General features: G+C 38.4%; 2 protein-coding genes across 12 annotated transcripts in view; one reads left to right on the plus strand and one right to left on the minus strand.

Annotated features, from left to right (window-relative positions):
• The window catches only part of CHPT1 (choline phosphotransferase 1), an 80,382-nt gene that overhangs the window by 29,665 nt on the left and 33,493 nt on the right, over positions 1 to 17,224 (plus strand). For 3 of the 10 annotated variants that reach the window (XR_004665398.3, XM_034934344.3, XM_034934345.3), the window contains one exon: positions 913 to 1,086. Coding sequence is in view for 3 of the 10 variants with exons in the window: in XM_034934344.3 (XP_034790235.1) it covers positions 913 to 957 (45 nt within the window). In the remaining 7 variants the exon portion in view is untranslated. Of the gene's footprint in view, positions 1 to 912; positions 1,087 to 2,533; positions 3,978 to 5,599; positions 7,007 to 10,837; positions 15,856 to 17,224 lie in introns of those variants that run through there. The other 7 variants (XR_010108944.1, XR_010108947.1, XR_010108946.1 and 4 more) reach the window with 6 other exon arrangements.
• SYCP3 (synaptonemal complex protein 3) lies at positions 738 to 11,426 on the minus strand. 2 transcript variants are annotated; one of them, XM_055096045.2, is made up of 9 exons: positions 11,200 to 11,426; positions 9,817 to 9,962; positions 9,236 to 9,302; positions 9,041 to 9,075; positions 6,927 to 7,044; positions 5,574 to 5,673; positions 3,580 to 3,678; positions 1,121 to 1,225; positions 738 to 992 (listed from the first exon to the last, which is right to left on the minus strand). In XM_055096045.2, the coding sequence occupies exons 1-9, from the start codon at positions 11,424 to 11,426 to the stop codon at positions 939 to 941; spliced, it is 951 nt and encodes a 316-aa protein (XP_054952020.1). In that variant the 3' UTR covers positions 738 to 938. The 2 variants fall into 2 exon arrangements, with proteins under 2 accessions (XP_054952020.1, XP_054952019.1); XM_055096044.2 differs by lacking the exon at positions 738 to 992 and having other exon boundaries at positions 1,049 to 1,225.

The raw sequence follows: 17,224 nt of genomic DNA on the forward strand, positions 1-17,224 counted from the left end.
CCTGTAATCCCAGCACTTTGGGAGGCCGAGGCGGGCAGATCATTTGAAGTCAGGAGTTCGAGACCAGCCTGGCCAACATGGCGAAACCCCGTCTCTACTAAAAATACAAAAATAAGCTGGGCGTGGTGGCAAGTGCCTGTAGTCCCAGCTACTTGGGAAGCTGAGGCAGGAAAATCACTTGAACCTGGGAGGCGGAGGTTGCAGTGAGCTGAGATTACTCCACTGCACTCCAGCCAGGGTGACAGAGTGAGACTCCATCTCAAAAAGTAAATAAACACAGATGTGATATATATAAACCATAAGAAATTAGGTATGTTAATGATGTGCTCTTAATTTAATTGCAGACCAAGCCCAATGAAGTGACATTATGTCTTTGTGGCAATGACATATTCACAAATCCGTGTCTTAAAACTGTTATTTATATATTGTTCTATTGCTAGTGATTTAATGTTCAGAGGTTAATGATTTTAGCAATTTATTCCAGAACACAAATTTAAATGCATCTTATTGTCATTAGAATTGGCTGTACAACTTAAGTATATAGAAAAGGATGTACATGTAAAATAGATTTTGTATTCCGTTTTTTCCTTAAAGAACATAACCTTCTATACTTGGTTTTCTACCTTTTGGGATTGATAGGGATACAATGAAGCCAAACCTAAAATTAAATCGTCTTTATTTAATTGACAGTGTTAGAGAGAAAAATTCACTATCATTACTAAAGAGCTGAAAGCTTAATACATATTCTTTAGGAATAGTTGCTAACTAACTCATAACTATTTAGATTTGACTTAACAGAAAGGGAGGTCTTACAATGAAACAGGTTTATGATTAAAGATGTTACAATTAAACTATTCTAAAGACTTACAATATGCTTCTTAGCTAACGTTATAATTGTATCATATTACTTAGGTTCAAGTTCTTTCTTCAAAGAGTCATCAGAATAACATGGATTGAAGAGACTTCCGAACACTTGCTATCTCTTGCTGCTGCTGTTTCATGGAAGGAGATATTAAACATTTGTTTAATTTTTATTTAAGTGTTATACCTATTTTAGCAAATAAAATATTTCATTGCTTATATCAATCCTTATTTTTTCAATTTCAATATGATCACTTACAGTTTCCATCATAATTTTTTTTTGCAACATAGCCATTTCTTTTTTAAATTCATTTTGTGCACCAGTAAGTAGATTATCATGATTCTTCTCCAACTCTTCCATACTCTAAAAACACAAAAGACTAGTTAAGTTACAAAGGACCACTTTTCATCTCAGGTTCTAAACTTGTACAATTAATTTTCAAAAGTAGTAATTTTGGAATATTCAAATGCTCATCTATTTGAAATAAAAATATTCTAAGTAATACATGAATACCAAAATACCTACTAAAAAAGAAAAAATATAAGACATGAATAAAATGTTATAGGAAGTACAATGTAGTATACTTTGCCCAAAATGGGTTTCCTGAACTGTTAAGGTCAAGATAAAAAAGACTGGAAGTCCCACATCAGTAAAAACCATTTCTATTAAGCTTTCCAAATATCAAGCAATAATCTACTTATGACTAATAGTGTGCCATGAATTCACTAGAGGGAATAAAATAATCTGTAGTACAACCTCTTTCACATTATGAAAAATAAAAATTATGTCTTACATCTTTATTATTCATTCAACAAATAGTTAATCTGGTGCCTACTATGTAAAAGGTGCGTATTAAGTGCTGTGGAGAAATTAAAAAACAATAATACATGATTGCTTCCTGATGGCAATGAGAAAAAAACATAGAAACAAAACAAAAATTTTATAATAGGAATGGAAGCACAACTTGCTGTGGTGATATAGTGGAAAATGGGGATTAATTCCAATTTAGTGGGCAAAATACCAAGATTTCAATAGATAAAGAAAAAGGAGTTAAATATATTCTAGGGGAAGGGCATAAGCAGAAGCATGGAAGTACATAGTGAGCTGAGAGAAAGCAGTTATGTGGAGGGGTGGGGTAATGAACAAATGTAGTAAATGAAGCTTAAAAAGAGGGTCATGTCATAGGGGGATCTTCAATACCTAAGAATTTAGAACAGGAGGCTACTGACAGTTTTTCAAGAGGGAAGAGATATATTTTTAAAAGATAATATGGCAGATCTAGGAGGGATAGATTGGAGAACAGAGACATCAGTTAAGAATTTTAATGGTACAAGCAAATAATAATGAGGTCCTAAACTAGGGTAGTAGCAGTGGGCATTAAAAGAAAGAACCACTGCAGAAGTAAAAATTACAGGGCCTAGTAATAACTGGATGTGACAGAGAAAGGAGATGGAAGAGTCAAAGGTTATACTATAGTTCCTATCCTAAATAGTAACATTTAGTGATAACATTTAGAAGAAATCTTTATCTAGTACTTTATCAAACCTTCACACCAATTACCAAATGGTTCTCGGAGCATTAGAACAAGACAACAAGTTTTCCACTTGGAAATACTTTTTAAAATAACGTGTGTGTGTATAATTTTTTTTTTTTTTTTTTTTTTTGAGGCAGGGTCTCGCTGTCGCCCAGGCTGGAGTACAGTAGTACGATTTCAGCTCACTGCAACCTTTGCCTCCAGGGCTCAAGTGATCCTCCCACCTCAGCCTTCCCAGTAGCTGGGACTACAGGTGAGTGCCACCATGCCCAGCTATTTTTGTTTGTTTGTTTGTTCTTAATAGAGATGGGGTTTTGTCATGTTGCTCAGGCTGGTCTTGAAACCCTGGGCTCGAGTGGTCTCGCCTTGGCATCCCAAAGTGTGAGCCACTGTGCTCGGCCATATATATTAAAGTTATTCTGAAATATTTATTTTAAAACAATTTTGCTAGTTTACTTAGAGCATCCCAATTCCTTTAATGTTATTTTAACATGTATTTGCACAAGACTATCTAAAGGAACCACCACTGAAAAAAAGTATATGCAAGATTCTATTGAGCTTCTATGAATAGTTCTAAAAAGTATATTTCTGCCTGAACAAGAGGGGTACAGACTACAATTTGCTAATATGTATGTGTCAGTAGATAATTATCAATCCACAGACTTTTAATCCTCAGATGTCTATTATATCTGTTATTTTATGTTGGATATAAATTCATTTTTGGTCACTGTAATAATTCTAAAAGCAAATGTGCCATAAAATACTTCTATAATACATTTGAAAACAAGAGAATTCAATAATTTGGGTACTTTCTATTTAACAAACACTGGGGATAAAAAAACAAGTAAAATACAACCTAAAAATGATTATTATAGAGTCTATTTTCAGTTAAACAGAGAACTATGACTAAAGTGTTATTAAAGTATGGATTTTATGCATGATAAGTATATTTCTAAGTAAAATTCCCAATTTACCATTTCCTATCTTGAATAATCCCAACAAAACCATTTGAATCCTCAAGTAAAAATATATTTATCACTTAAATCAGAAACAATGAATTCAAAATGGAAAAGTAGTTAAAGTCTAAAATGTTTTTTCCCATAAACTTAGAAAGAATTATCTTCTACTTCCATAAATATATTATGTTTTATAACGATGTATTGTGTTACCACATACAACAAACCTTTATGAACTGCTCATATAACTGTTTAATTGTTTTCAATCTCTGGCTCTGAACAATTCTAGATTGTTGAAGAATCTTTTGTTGCTGTCGAAACATATTCTACAAATATAAAAGAAAAAAACTGTGTAATAACAATTTGGGTAAAATTTTAAATTTAGAAAAAATAATTCTACATTAAACTTAAAAGAAAGTGTTAAAAATCAATGCTTTTAAAATTTTAACAACTATTATGACCACATTTAGATAATTTATGTTCACCACTAATATGTAACAATATATTAATTCTACCAGTTGCTGAATGGGAAATTTTAACAATAATCAAGTCATGGCTTAATTCTTGGTGATTTCAATGTCCACACAGATGATCCTTCCAGTAATAATGGTTTTCCGTTCCGTGACCTGTTTCTCAATGATTTTGGCCTCTACCCTACTTTAGCCATTGACTTACATACTCCCACCCTAGATTTTGTCATTACTAATAATTCTAACCACTACACAGTATTAATAATGGTAAACTTTCTTAAGAGATAGATACTCAGCATTCCCCTTTCATAGATGAGTAAACTGAGGCATAATCTGTCCATGGTTTCACAGCTACAATTGCTCAAACAAGAATTTGATCCAAAACAGTATTGTTGCTGGCATCCAGGCTCTAACCATTATACATACTGTTTCTCTGTCTATCCTAGTATTTAACCACTACTTCTTTACCATTCTAACTTACTCTTTTTAGTACTACAGCTCAATAATCTATCAGCGCCACAAATCCATCCTATCTATTTTACACTGTCATCCCTACCCCCAATATCCTCACTTGCAGGTAACACAAGTCTGGCCATTAAAAGTCAACAATGTTCTGACTACAGACATCCCTAGGTATCCTGGGGGGACCAGTTCCAGGACACCCAACCCCTCAGGAGACCAAAATGTGCAGATGCTCGAGTTCCTGTTACAAAATGGCATCATATTTGCATAAAACCAATGCACATCCTTCCACATACTTTAAATCATTTCTAGATCTCTTATAATACCTAACACAATGTAAATGCTGTATAGTTGTAACACTGGATTATTTTTCCAATTTGCATTTTTTCTTTTTTCTTTTCTTTTTTTTTTTTTTCCAAAAAAGGGTCTCCCTCTGTCACCCAGGCTGGAGTGCAGTGGCACAGTCTCGGCTCACTGCAGCCTCCGCCTCCCAGGTTCAAGTGATTCTCCCGCCTCAGCCTCCTAAGTAACTTGGATTATAGGCACACGCCATCACAGCCCAGCTAATTTTTGTATTTCTAGTAGAGATGGGTTTTCACCATATTGGTCAGGCTGGTCTCAAACTCCCAACCTCAGGTGATCCACCCGCCTAGGCCTCCCAAAGTGCTGGGATTACAGGCATGAACCACCACGCCCAGCCTTTTCCAAATATTTTTCATCCACGATTGGTTGAATACACAGATGCGGAACCCTTACATACAGAGGGCTAACTATACAATGATTGGTTCAAGAATGGGCAAATGATCCAAACTCCATCAGTCATATTTTCCCAGAGGAATTTTTTGCCAGAGCTATTGAGAAAGATTTTCTCAGTCCACTGGGGTTACTAAACTTGTAATAAGCCTAGGACTGTAAAAACTATCTTGCTTACTACATCAAGACACCTTACTAAGAACTGATGACAGAACCCAGATGACACTACATGAGCAACCCCTTCCCTGTTCCCATCTGGCTATGCCTGAAGCTAAACTGCCCCGACTTCTTTTACATAAACCAATGATCCTTCTTTTGTACTTTGACAAATTTCTGTCACTTGGAAATGCAGGAATCCCAAACAATATAAATGCCTTTTATGAGTATAGTCTGTGGTTTACAGTTCAGTAGGTTTAAAACACATGGCCAGCAATGGTTAATGAAACCTGGCTCAGTTCCACTGGTCACAATAAAAGGCTAGGTTGTCCATTCCTACTTGAGACTTGGTTAATTATAAACCTAATCATGATACCAACAAGTATTTTTTCTTCTTGTTCCTCAGCTTTCTGCATATCTAAATCCCACTGCTGAAACAAAGTCAGAAACTGCTGAGAATATTCTTGGTTAAGCTTCTGCCTGTAAAACATAATGATGAATTATTGTTATATTTCATACCAATATAAAAAGAATTTAAAACAAAACTGAGTTGACACATTTATACTGTATAAGAAAAGGAAATACCTGCAGCTTAAGTCTTCTGATGGGAAACCAAAAAGTAAAATTATGATTTACACTGATTCCAGAAGTATTTTTTTTTCTAACAAACTAATAGAAGAAAAGCCCTGTCACAAGCTTTAGCTCTTGAAAACTAAGGAAGTTTTATTGTATATATAAATTTTCAAAAAGAAATTCATCTGATCTCTAGGCAGTTTATTTTTCATTTTTTTCCTATTGAATATAGATTCTGATATAACAAATACATTAAATAAGGTGATTGTATTTATCCTATAAGATTTCTAAATAGAAATAGTTTGCTTAATTTTTTTCCCTATTTTGGCTTAACAAAAGATTTTATACAAAAGAAGAGTTAAGTCAGCTAAAACATACAAATTATATACGATACAAGATTGGTGTTCTTCTACATTGTTGAACATAATTCACCATCATAAGACTAATGGTTTTTATGACATTTACCTTTTATTCAACTAGTGTATTTCTAGAATGAACATAAATTACTTTTAGGCTGGGCACGGTGGTTCATGCCTATAATCCCAGCACTTGGGAGGCTGAGGTGAGAGGATCGCTTGAGCCTAGGAGTTCAAGACCAGCCTGGGCAACATAATGAGACCCCCATCTCATAAAACAACAACAAAAAACGAAATTACTTTTATAACCTCACTTGTTACCTAAAAGGAAAAAAGTGATCTTTATTGATTTTTTAGGAAATAATGTCAATTCTATGAAGGAGTGAGGTTATAGGGCTACAGGACTATCATACTTAGAGAAAAATCAAGCCAAATACATTTTCACTAGAAACCCCAGTAACTAGAATAGTATTTTTCTTTTCTTGTTTTTTTTGACAGAGTCTCATTCTGTTGCCCAGGCTAGAGTGCAGTGTCAGGACCTTGGCTCACTGTAACCTCTGCCTCCTAGGTTCAAGCGAGCACGCCTGGTTAATTTTTGTATTTTTAGTAGAGATGGAGTTTCACCATGTTGGCCAGGCTGGTCTCTAACTCCTGACCTCAAGTGATCTGCCTGCCTTGGCCTCCCAAAGTGCTGGGATTACCGGCATGAGCCACCGTGCCGATCCTAGAATAGTGTTTTTCATAAGTAATTTATACCAGTAAATACTAAGAAATGTGGCTCTAAAAAAACAGCAACCACCTTACCTTTGATCTTGTTGTGTTTTCCAAACATGTTCAATTTTCTGGTTACTAGTTTTGAGAGAAGCCTTGGTATACATTTCTAGTCTCTTTCTCTTGGCAAGAAGAGCCTTGTTAATGTCAACTAGATTGAAAATAAAAATTCATTAAAATTTAATGTTGAAAAAAGTATTTTGTTCCCACATATTCAAGTAAATATGGGTAAGGTTGGTTCAACAATATTGGAAAGACATTTAAACTTAAATTTAGAAATAGGCATAATTTCAAAATGCAGAATTGTTTGCTTACTTTTCTTTTCTGAGAAAACTCTCAGCTACTAGCACCCAAATTCTGATTTTCCTAACTGGAGATAATTTTTTAACTTAGGAACAATAAAAAAGAGCTAATAAACAAAACAATGTGTCAAGGACAGACTTTAAATTTCCCCATGAGAAAACACTGTTAATAAAGGCTAAATGTAGGCCAGACGCGGTGGCTCACACCTGTAATCCCAGCACTTTGGGAGTCTGAGGCAGGCAGATCACAAGGTCAAAAGATCGAGACCATCCTGACCAACGTGGTGAAAGCCTGTCTCTACTAAAAATACAAAAATTAGCTGGGCGTGGTGGCGCACACCTGTAGTCACAACTACTTGGCTGACTGAGGCAGGAGAATCACTTGAACTCGGGAGGCAGAGGTTGCAGTGAGCTGAGATTGCACCACTGCACTCCAGCCTGGGGACAGAGTGAGACTCCGTCTCAAAAATAAAAAAAAATTTTTTTAAAGGCTAAATTTATCTAAATTTATAAAATACACCCCAATTAAAAGGACACATTTCAATGAATTATTGTTAGAACTCATTATAGAAAATATGTAAAAGTACTCTATTAAAAAGAATCCAAAAAGGATAAAAATAGTTAAAGAAGAAAACTATTTTTAATATAATCAATTTTATATATATATATATATATTTTTTTTTTTTTTAAAGACACGGGGGTCTCACTATGTTGACCAAGCTGGTCTTGAACTCCTGGCCTCAAGCAATCCTCCTGCCTTGGCCTTCCAAAGTGCTGGAATTACAGGTGTGAGCCCCTGTGCCTGGCCATCAATGATACTTTTAAATACATTTTTTACTAAAAGAGACAAAGACCAAGGACAGAAAAAAATCTTAGTTTAAGTAAATTTCTAGATAAATTAAGATCACTTTATTTTTCAGTGAGAAATAGGTGAATAAGATCAGTTTTAAATGCTTTTGTGGAGCTCTTTATTGGGCATTTTTACCCATAAGAACTGCATTTCATAAAATGTTTACTACTTCAAATAATGCTTTGCTAAACATAAGCCTTTATCTTATGGATCTACCATAAATAGGTATCTTTCAGTAATCATGCTGTAGCTGTACTATTACATAAATATTTTATACTTTCAGTATTATCTATAATAAATTTATAAAACAAGCACTGTTTCACCACCGGACAGAGCAAAGGTTTCAAAAAAGATTTGACTGTATGAACAATCCATTTAGAGGAGCTAAATATTAACTCTTTTTTAAGATAACTAATCTCTAACAAAGCTCATATTATTGATACTTAATATATTATTTAAAACTTGAGAATTTTTGAACCTAATTATAAAACTCTCACTATCTAGCAAAATTGTCTTTAGTATCAACTACATAGTTTATTAATGTAAAAAGAGTTATTTTAGAGGCTTAATTTACACTGCCCTCCCTAAAGAAAATAGCATAGGAAGTCAGAAAATAACTAAACTGAAAAAATGAAAAACTTATATACAAATATATGTATGTATGTATGTATGTGTGTGTGTGTGTGTGTGTGTGTATCACTTAGTCTGTGAATACAAAGAAGGGTAAAGACTTTTCCTGTGCATTTTTCTTCTAAAATTCCATAGTCCATTAAATTCACATATGTATAAAATAAAATACCATTCACTCTTAACATCATGGAAAAGATTAACTATGAAAATCTATGATGCTAAATCACAAATACTTATGCAGAATCTTCTATGTGAGAACAAGGCATTAAATAACAGTCTTATAGTCCATTATTAACATTTGTTATTATACAAATTATATGGCTTAAAACAATTTTCTTTAAATACAAGTATCTCCTAAAACATACCTCCAACTCCTTCCAGCATATTCTGCACTTCACCCCTGGAAAGAAATTACATTTTAAACACTTTAGAAGATCCACAACATACCATGCTTGTTTTGGAAGAAATACCAGATGCCAAGTATTTTACATATATTATTTGTTAGCAACTTTTCTTGAAGTGCTTTATCTAAGAAACAAAAATTATTTTGAACACGTTACCCCATATCTTCAACTACTCCTGCAGAAGACCTTTTCTTCCTACGTTTCTCAATGACTGCAGTCTTCCCTGTATTGACAATTTAAAAAAAAAAAAAAAAAAAAAAAAAAGCTTTTGAAACTGAATAGGTTATTTTGGTAAATTTTAATGAAACATCTTCATTTGGGGATTTTTAGGCTTTTTGCCAACATACAGTTTCAAAGCAGACATAAAAATGCAATATTCTCTGCAGGTTAGGTGAAATTAAATCAGGATTCAGGACCATTTTATAGGAATAATTTTTCAAGTCTCCCTGGGTTAATGTCACAGTAAGCCACATACTATATATCAGATATTTTGGAAATAACTGCAAAAGCAAGAGTTGCCGAATAAGCTTCTGTAACTCCGATACTGCAATATAAGGATCAAATGAGAAACACAAGTACAGCTGGCCATCCGTGTCAGCAGGTTCTGTAACCACAAATACCGGGGGAGGGAAGACCATACCTGAAAACGCTTTACAAACCAAGTTGTACGATAGTCTCAATGGGTTCAAAACAAATGAACTGAAGGACATCACTGCCCAACATGAGATGTACTGCACCTTCAATAACATCTTCCTCTGATCCACTCAGATCTTTCTTATCTTCAGTCTCAAAGTCATAAGCTCTCGTAAACTGATCTTCCACAGACGGCTTCCCAGATTTCCTGGAATACTTTTTTCCGGAGGACACCATATTTAGATGCTTCCTGACTTTAAAAAACAAATTTCTTTAACCTTCTGAATGCAAAGACATCATTTTAATACACTGGTAAAAGTTTAAATATCAAAGGAGATATCGAACAAGGATTGTTGAATACAATTTTAACAATTTCCTCATTTATTTGGGGGGCCAAAAGTTAAGAAGATAATGACATTTGTTAAAAAATAAAAAATAAATAGGCCAAGCACGGTAGCTCACGCCTGAAATCCCAGCACTTTGGAAGGTTGAGGCAGGCAGATCACCTGAGGTCAGGAGTTCAAGACCAGCCTGGCCAACATGATGAAACCCCGTCTCTACTGAAAAAAAAAAAAAAAAATACAAAATTAACCGGGCGTGGTGGCTCACGCCTGTAATCCCAGCACTTTGGGAGGCCGAGGTGGGTGGATCACCTGAGGTCAGGAGTTTGAGACCAGCCTGGCCAACATGGTGAAACCCCGTCTCTACTAAAAATACAAAATTAGCCGGGCGCGGTGGCGGGTGCCTGTGATCTCAGTTACTCAGGAGGCTGAGGCAGAAGAATCGCTTCAAGCCGGGAGGCGGAGGCTGCAGTGAGCTGAGATGGCCCCACTGCACTCCGGCCTGGGCGACAGAGTGAGACTTCGTCTCAATCAATCAATCGATGAGAGAGAATGACAGTGTCCACCCCGACTCCAAGCGCGCAGTGCTGGAGAGGTGGCCCCTGAGGCCTGGGAGTTCCAAATTTTGGGGCCGCCTCTGCCAGATTCTGGCTAAATCTGGGCAACTCTAGCAGGGCGCTCAGTCACGAGGGGAAATTATAGTTGCTGGCGGGACACGTCATGAGGATGCCAGAAATAAGCTCATAATAATCAAGACAAATAATAAAAACGTCCCGCAATTTAGGTCTCGGAAAATGAACACAGGCAGAAGATTTCGACAACAAATACATCGAGGAACCACGAAAGGCGCCCTCGGTGTGGAGCGGGCAGGAGGGAGACGCGCGGAGCGAGGTAGGGCCCTGCCCGGCCCCGCCGCGTCCCTCCTGTAAGTGGTCCCAGGGTGTAGCGATGGGGCCCAGCCCCAGCCCAGCCCGCCCGCTTTCCACTAGCCCCTATCCTGCTCAAGGCCCTGTCCTCAGTGAGGTTCGCGGCCTCCGTTTTCTCGTCAGAGGCCCCAGGCGACGCCAGGAGGTAAGATTTACCTCACGTCAAGGGCAGCCTCTGGCCTGGACACCTGCGATAGACAGACGCCTCCCCTGCTCACACCTGAAACACACCGCAATGGCCGAGGACCAGTTACCGGTCGTCGACAGGCGTCCTCCACAACTCCTCCACAAGTGCGCTTCACCTGAGGTGGCCCCTTCTCCGCGACGCTTCTGAGGTAAGCTGGGATTCGCACAGGAGAAAAGCCAGTCCCGCCTCCTCCGGACACGTCGCTGATTGGCTGGACGCAGAGCGCAGGCGTGAACTGGGTGGCGAGGCTCCGCCCCCATGGGGCGATTGCGCGCCCAAATCTCTGGCCCAGGGTACTTCGGCCGCCGGGGCGGGCTGCGAGTACACTTGAGGCCTGGTGCCTTCCAGTTTTTAAGTTTTAAATGTTTATAATCGAAAATTGCGGCTGGGCGCAGTGGCTCACACCTGTAATCCCAGCACTTTGGGAGGCCGAGGCAGACGGATCACTTGAGGTCAGGAGTTCTAGACCTCCCTGTCCAACATGGCGAAACCCGTCTCTTTAAAAGTACAAAAATTAGCCGGACGTGGTGGCGGGCACCTATAATCCCAGCTACTTGGGAAGCTGAGGCAGGAGAATCGCTTGAACCCAGGAGGCAGAGGTTGCAGTGAGCAAGACCATGCCATTGCACTCCAGCCTGGGCAACAGAGACTCCATGTCAAGAAAAAAAAAAGAAAATTGCGGAATAATATGTAAATTATGAAACATGATGAACATACCACCTAATTTATGAAGTAGGGCTTTACCAACATTCACTGAATCTCCTCAGGCAGGCCTTTCCATCCGATCCTCACCAGGACCCCACCCTTCCCCATTCAGGGATATAAGAAAATTATCCTAAATTTATGTAAATCATTCACCCTTCCTTATTTTCTAAGTTTTATTACCACATGAAAATGTGTCGTTAAACAACACGGCTTAGTTTCGTTCGCGTTTGGCATTACAAAAAATTGTCCCATAGTCTATGTAGTGTTCTGACAGTCCACTAGAATGGCAAAACTACAAAATATGACTACACGGAGTGATGAAGAATCTATGTAACAAAGGGAACCCATTCAGTGGGTGGGAGTATAATTGTAAAACAATTATTTGGTGTAACTGGAAATCACCTATCAATTGCAAAACAATTTTTGAAGATACAACTTATGAAGGAAATGAAACTCACCTATAATCCCACTACCCAGAAATAATATACAGTTTAAAATTGGGGGTATTATTTCCCTTCATCCTTTTTTCTGTGCTTATATGTATTTTCCCCCAAATAATTTTAAAATGTATTTCAACCTTTGTACCTGCCTTAGTTTGCTCACAGCTCTGCAATCCTTTTTCTATTTGAAATCATACATTTTACCTTTTTTTTTTTTTTTTGAGACAGGGTTTTGCTCTCTTGCCAAGGCTGAAGTGCAGTGGCATGGCATGATCACAGCTCACTGCAGCCTTGATTTCCTGGGCCCAAATGATCCCCCTGTCTCTGCCTCCTGCGTAGCTGGGACTCATGCACGTGCCACCATGCCTGGCTAATTAAGAAAAAAAAAAAAAAAGTTTGCCAAGATGGGGTCTCACTATGTTGCCCAGGCTGTTCTCAAACTCCTAGGCTCAAATGATCCTCTCACCTCAGCCTTCCAAAGTGCTGGGATTACAGGCATGAGCCAACTTGCCTGGCCTATATTTTACTTAATATTTGGCAAAGGCTTCAGGATCTTATTGACGCCAATCACTTTTCAACTGCCTAGTTCAAGTAAGAGATTCAAAGGAACCCTCCTGTTTACTGTTTTGCTTTGAATCCTCTTCCTTATGATGCTCAGCATTCCACTGGCTCGTTTAAATACACCAGTGTATTGGGTAAGGAATGACGGATGATGACTCCCAGACTCGTTCCTGTAATTCCATTCACTACATCAAACCTGTTGATACAGGATACAGTGAAGCTTGTAAATTTTTCATTACTGAAAGGATTCGAAAAAAGTTTGTAAAGCGTTAGTACAGTACCTGCCACATAATAAATGTGCCATAAATGGTGGCTTTTATGATTGACAGTTGGTCCCAATTGGAATCCTGTTTTTCCTCTCTTGCCAGCCTCATTCTTGGCCTCATACTGCATCAGCCACATTGCATTTTCCCAAATGTGCTGTGCACTCTTATGCCTCCATACCCTTATAGATGCTGTTCTTATTAAGTAGTTCCATTCACTACATCATCATATTCAGTTGTTTTTCCTACAGTGACCCTTACAGAAGAGCATCTGTCATTTTTCTTCTTTATTCGTAATAAAAATTTCCCAAGATTATCTCCAGCACCTTGGCATTTCACTGCTATAAAGAGCATGTCTGGAGATTTCACCATGTGCTTCAGCAGGTAATTTATAGATAATTTTTAACCGACACACCAATATTTCATGACCTCAGTGTTCATTCTTAGATGACCACATTGTTAATACTTCCCCATATAGATCATCACCCATTTATTCCAATTATCTGGATTCCTAACAAAACATTTTCCCATTTTCTTTAGTAACCAATGGTGTAGAATCTTGTCATTATTGTTTCAAAACCTAAATATTACATCCCTTGTTTCCTTACTCAGTCTCAAAGAACTCAGGTAATATAGTCGAAATCTTAGAGGCCAGGAGCAGTGGCTCATGCCGTAATCTCGGCACTTTTGGAGGCTGAGGTAGGAGGATCGTTTGAGCCCAGGAGTTTGAGACCAGTCTGGACAAAATGGTGAGACCCCATCTCTATTTATAATAATTTTTAAAAACTCATAGAAATGTCTCCATAGATAAACTACTCAGTAGGTAATAAGAACAGCATCTTTAAGGGTATGGAGGCATAAAAGTGCACAGCACATTTGGGAAAATGCAACGTGGCTGACACAATGAGGCCAAGAATGAGGCTGGCAAGAGAGGAAAATCAGGATTCCAATTGGGACCAATTGTGAATCATAAAAGCCACCATTTATGGCGCATTTATTATGTGGCAGGTACTGTACTAATGCTTTACATTTTTTAAAATCCTTTCAGTAATGAAAAATTTACAAGGTTCACTGTACTCTCTATCAACAGATTCGATTTTTCCAATTGCTTTCAAGTATGGCGGCTTGCCTTCACCTTGAGTACCTAATCCAGGAACTTGGTCTTCCACCTGCACCATCTCTAATCTGTGAAGCTGGAAGGTGATGTTTTGTCAGCCCAGCATCCCTCCCCTCCTTCCTTGGGTAAAAATCTCCATCCCTCTGGCTACAGAGGTGGGCACAGAGCCCAGAATGAGCCAATCACAGTAACTCATCTCCCACCAGGATTTTCTATATTGAAGCCAGAGAGGAAACTTCCTGCCTCTCTGGAGTATGTGAGCCAGGAACTGCCATGTCCTCACCAAGGAGAGAAAAGCTGATGTGCATAGAGAAGCACAGATAGACAGTGCTGAGCAATGGTTCAGGAAGAGTATCTTCCTCCTGTACCCCTCTTTGTTTTTCCTTAAGAAGCTTGAGTTAGATTTGTCCCTTGCAATCCAAGTTTATTTAGTGGCTAAAAATTAATTTTGTAGAGACTTGGGTGGAAAAGCTGTCTCTTAACTTAATAGACCTGAGGTGAGGCACTAAACCTAGTTAGGCCCCAGTTCCCTCACTGATAAGTGGGGATATGGTGTGGATGAAATGAGATTATGAACATAAAGCATTTAGCACATAGATTGTGTACAGTAAGATATAGCTGTTATTAGGGCAAGTGAGAGGAGAAAAGCAATTAGACTGACAAGAAGCCCCCTTCACATCCCTTTAACCACCATGGCTCTGTACTCTTGTCACAAGGAAGCCTGGGATTTCCCTTAAAACATATCACAAAGAAAAACGGAGCATGAATAAATGTGGCAAAGTCTTGATAACTGTTGAGCAGATGAGAATTCATCTATTGGTCTTTTTAAAATTTTTTATGATCTTTTTTAAAGAAAGATCTGTTGAGATTATCATCTAGTTTCTTTTGGTCCTGCTGATGTGGTGAATTGATTTTCAAGTGTTGGGCCAAATTTGCATTCCTGGAGTAGGCCCCGCTTGACTGTGAAGTGTTGTTCTTCTGGGAATAACTGAATTTGGCCTGTTAGTATTTTGTTTGGGATTCTTTTGCAGTAGACTGCCCATGGTTTTTGTCTTGTGGTATCTGAGCCAAGTTTTACTGTTGGGGTTGTGTTTCAAGGGATGAGTTGGATGATACTGTATTTTGCTTTTTTCTGCTCTCTGGAAGAATTTGTGTGGGACTGGTGCTGTTTCTTCCTTAGATGTTTTGACCTAAGTAGTGATTACCCTTTAGTTTAAATCCTTGATCTGTTATTATTTGTATACTTCTTGGTATATGTAGAAATAATTTTCAAAATGAACACTTTTGCCAGGCACAGTGGCTCACACCTGTAATCCCAGCACTGTGGAAGGCCAAGGCAGTATTGCTTGAGCCCAGGAGTTCAAGACAGCCTGGATAACAGTAAGACCCTGTCTCTACAAAAATATAAACAAAATTAGTCAGGTGTGGTGGAGCACATCTGTGGTCACAGCTGCTCAGGAAGCTGAGGTGAGAGGACTGCTTGAGCCTGGGAGGTTGACGCTGCAGTCAGCTGAGATCACGCCACTGCTCTCCAGCCTGGGGCAACAGAGTGAGATCGTCTCAAAAGAAACAAACAAAAAAAAAACACTTTTGAAGACATAAGGTAGGTTAAAAAAATCCTTTTTAATTAGAAAATGTGTCACTTTTTTAGCTAAGAGCAATATAATCATCTCACCCTAATGACTAGACTAGGAGCCTCACCTCTGGCCTGGACAACAGTCTTTAACACGAATTTTCATCATTACCATCATCACCACTGACATTTAGCAGGCAGGACTATTTGCCAGGCACTGGGCTGCGTGTGTTGCACATGTCATTTCCTCTAATTATCACCATAAGCCTCTGTGGTAGCTACCAGTATTGCCTCCCACATTTTGGCAGAGAAAGCTAAATCACGGCAAGCAGTGTCCAGGATCCAGGACTTGAACTCTTGTAGTCTGACTGCAGAGTGTGCTCTTCACCCACATGTGCCACAGTCCTGGGGAGGCAGCATGGGCTGGTGGGGACAGGAAAGAGGGACAACCCGGGTTCCCACCCTACCTCTTCCTCTAACTGGTTGTAAGACCTTGAGCAAGTCATGTCATCCCCCTGGCCTTGGTGTCCTTGCCGATAAAAAGCAAGGGTTCGTCCAGACAGTTGTTTTGAAACTCTGCCCGAAGGGCCTCGGAGCTGGAGGGAACACCTTGAGAATCAGGCAGGAGAAGCAGCCTTCCTTCTTTTGTATCACAGAATTTTTATCTGTCCAAAATTCATGTTGAAACTTAACTGGCAATTTAAAAGTATTATGAGGTGGGGCTTTCAGAGGGTGATAAGTCATGGGAACAGAGCCCTCATCAATTCAATTAGATGTCTTTATTAAAGGGCTTGACAGAGGCAGTTTGTGCCTTTTTGCCCTTCTGCTCTGTGAGGACACGGCATTCAAGAAGCCATCTTAAAAGCAGAAAGCAGCCCTCACCAGACAACTAAACCTGCTAGCCCCTTGATCTTGGACTCTCGGCCTCCAGAACTATAAGAAAACGAATTTCTGTTCTTTGTAAATTACCCAGTCTGAGGTATTTTGTTACAGCAGCACAAAAAACTAAAACACAGAGTGACCTTTTCTATAGGATTTCATTTGAACAAATGGTTCTGACCATCTGACTGCTCATCAACTTCTGAGGTTCCTCTAATGATTCTACTGAATCACAGAATCATTAGAATGAGTCTATGAATAGCCTATGATTATATTATCCATCCCATTATCAAGCTCCTAATTAGGTATGGACTATATTCATCTAACCACAGAAATCGTCATTACAGACAAATGTTCATTTCTCTAACTTTTCTAGAATAAATCTCAGCTTTTATAATGATACCCAGATATCCTAAATTTTACCATATGATAAATTCCATTTAGAAACTATTTTCCCCCCTATAAAGCAACATTCTTCTGTATAATACTAATCTTTCCTTACTTTCCACTTAATTTTAGT

Source organism: Pan paniscus, chromosome 10 (genome assembly GCF_029289425.2).
Source record: "Pan paniscus chromosome 10, NHGRI_mPanPan1-v2.0_pri, whole genome shotgun sequence".
NCBI classification, from domain to species: domain Eukaryota; kingdom Metazoa; phylum Chordata; class Mammalia; order Primates; family Hominidae; genus Pan; species Pan paniscus.

Bases quoted from the DNA above. Each gene is read 5' to 3' on its own strand.
- SYCP3 (XM_055096044.2), bottom strand. From the start codon at position 11,426: ATGGGGGCGGAGCCTCGCCACCCAGTTCACGCCTGCGCTCTGCGTCCA. The intron at 9,303-9,816 runs GTGCAGTACATC...TTGTCAATACAG, and splicing joins AGAGGAAGATGTTATTGAAG to GGAAGACTGCAGTCATTGAG. The intron at 9,076-9,235 runs GTAACGTGTTCA...ATTTCTTTCCAG, and splicing joins GGAGTAGTTGAAGATATGGG to GGGTGAAGTGCAGAATATGC.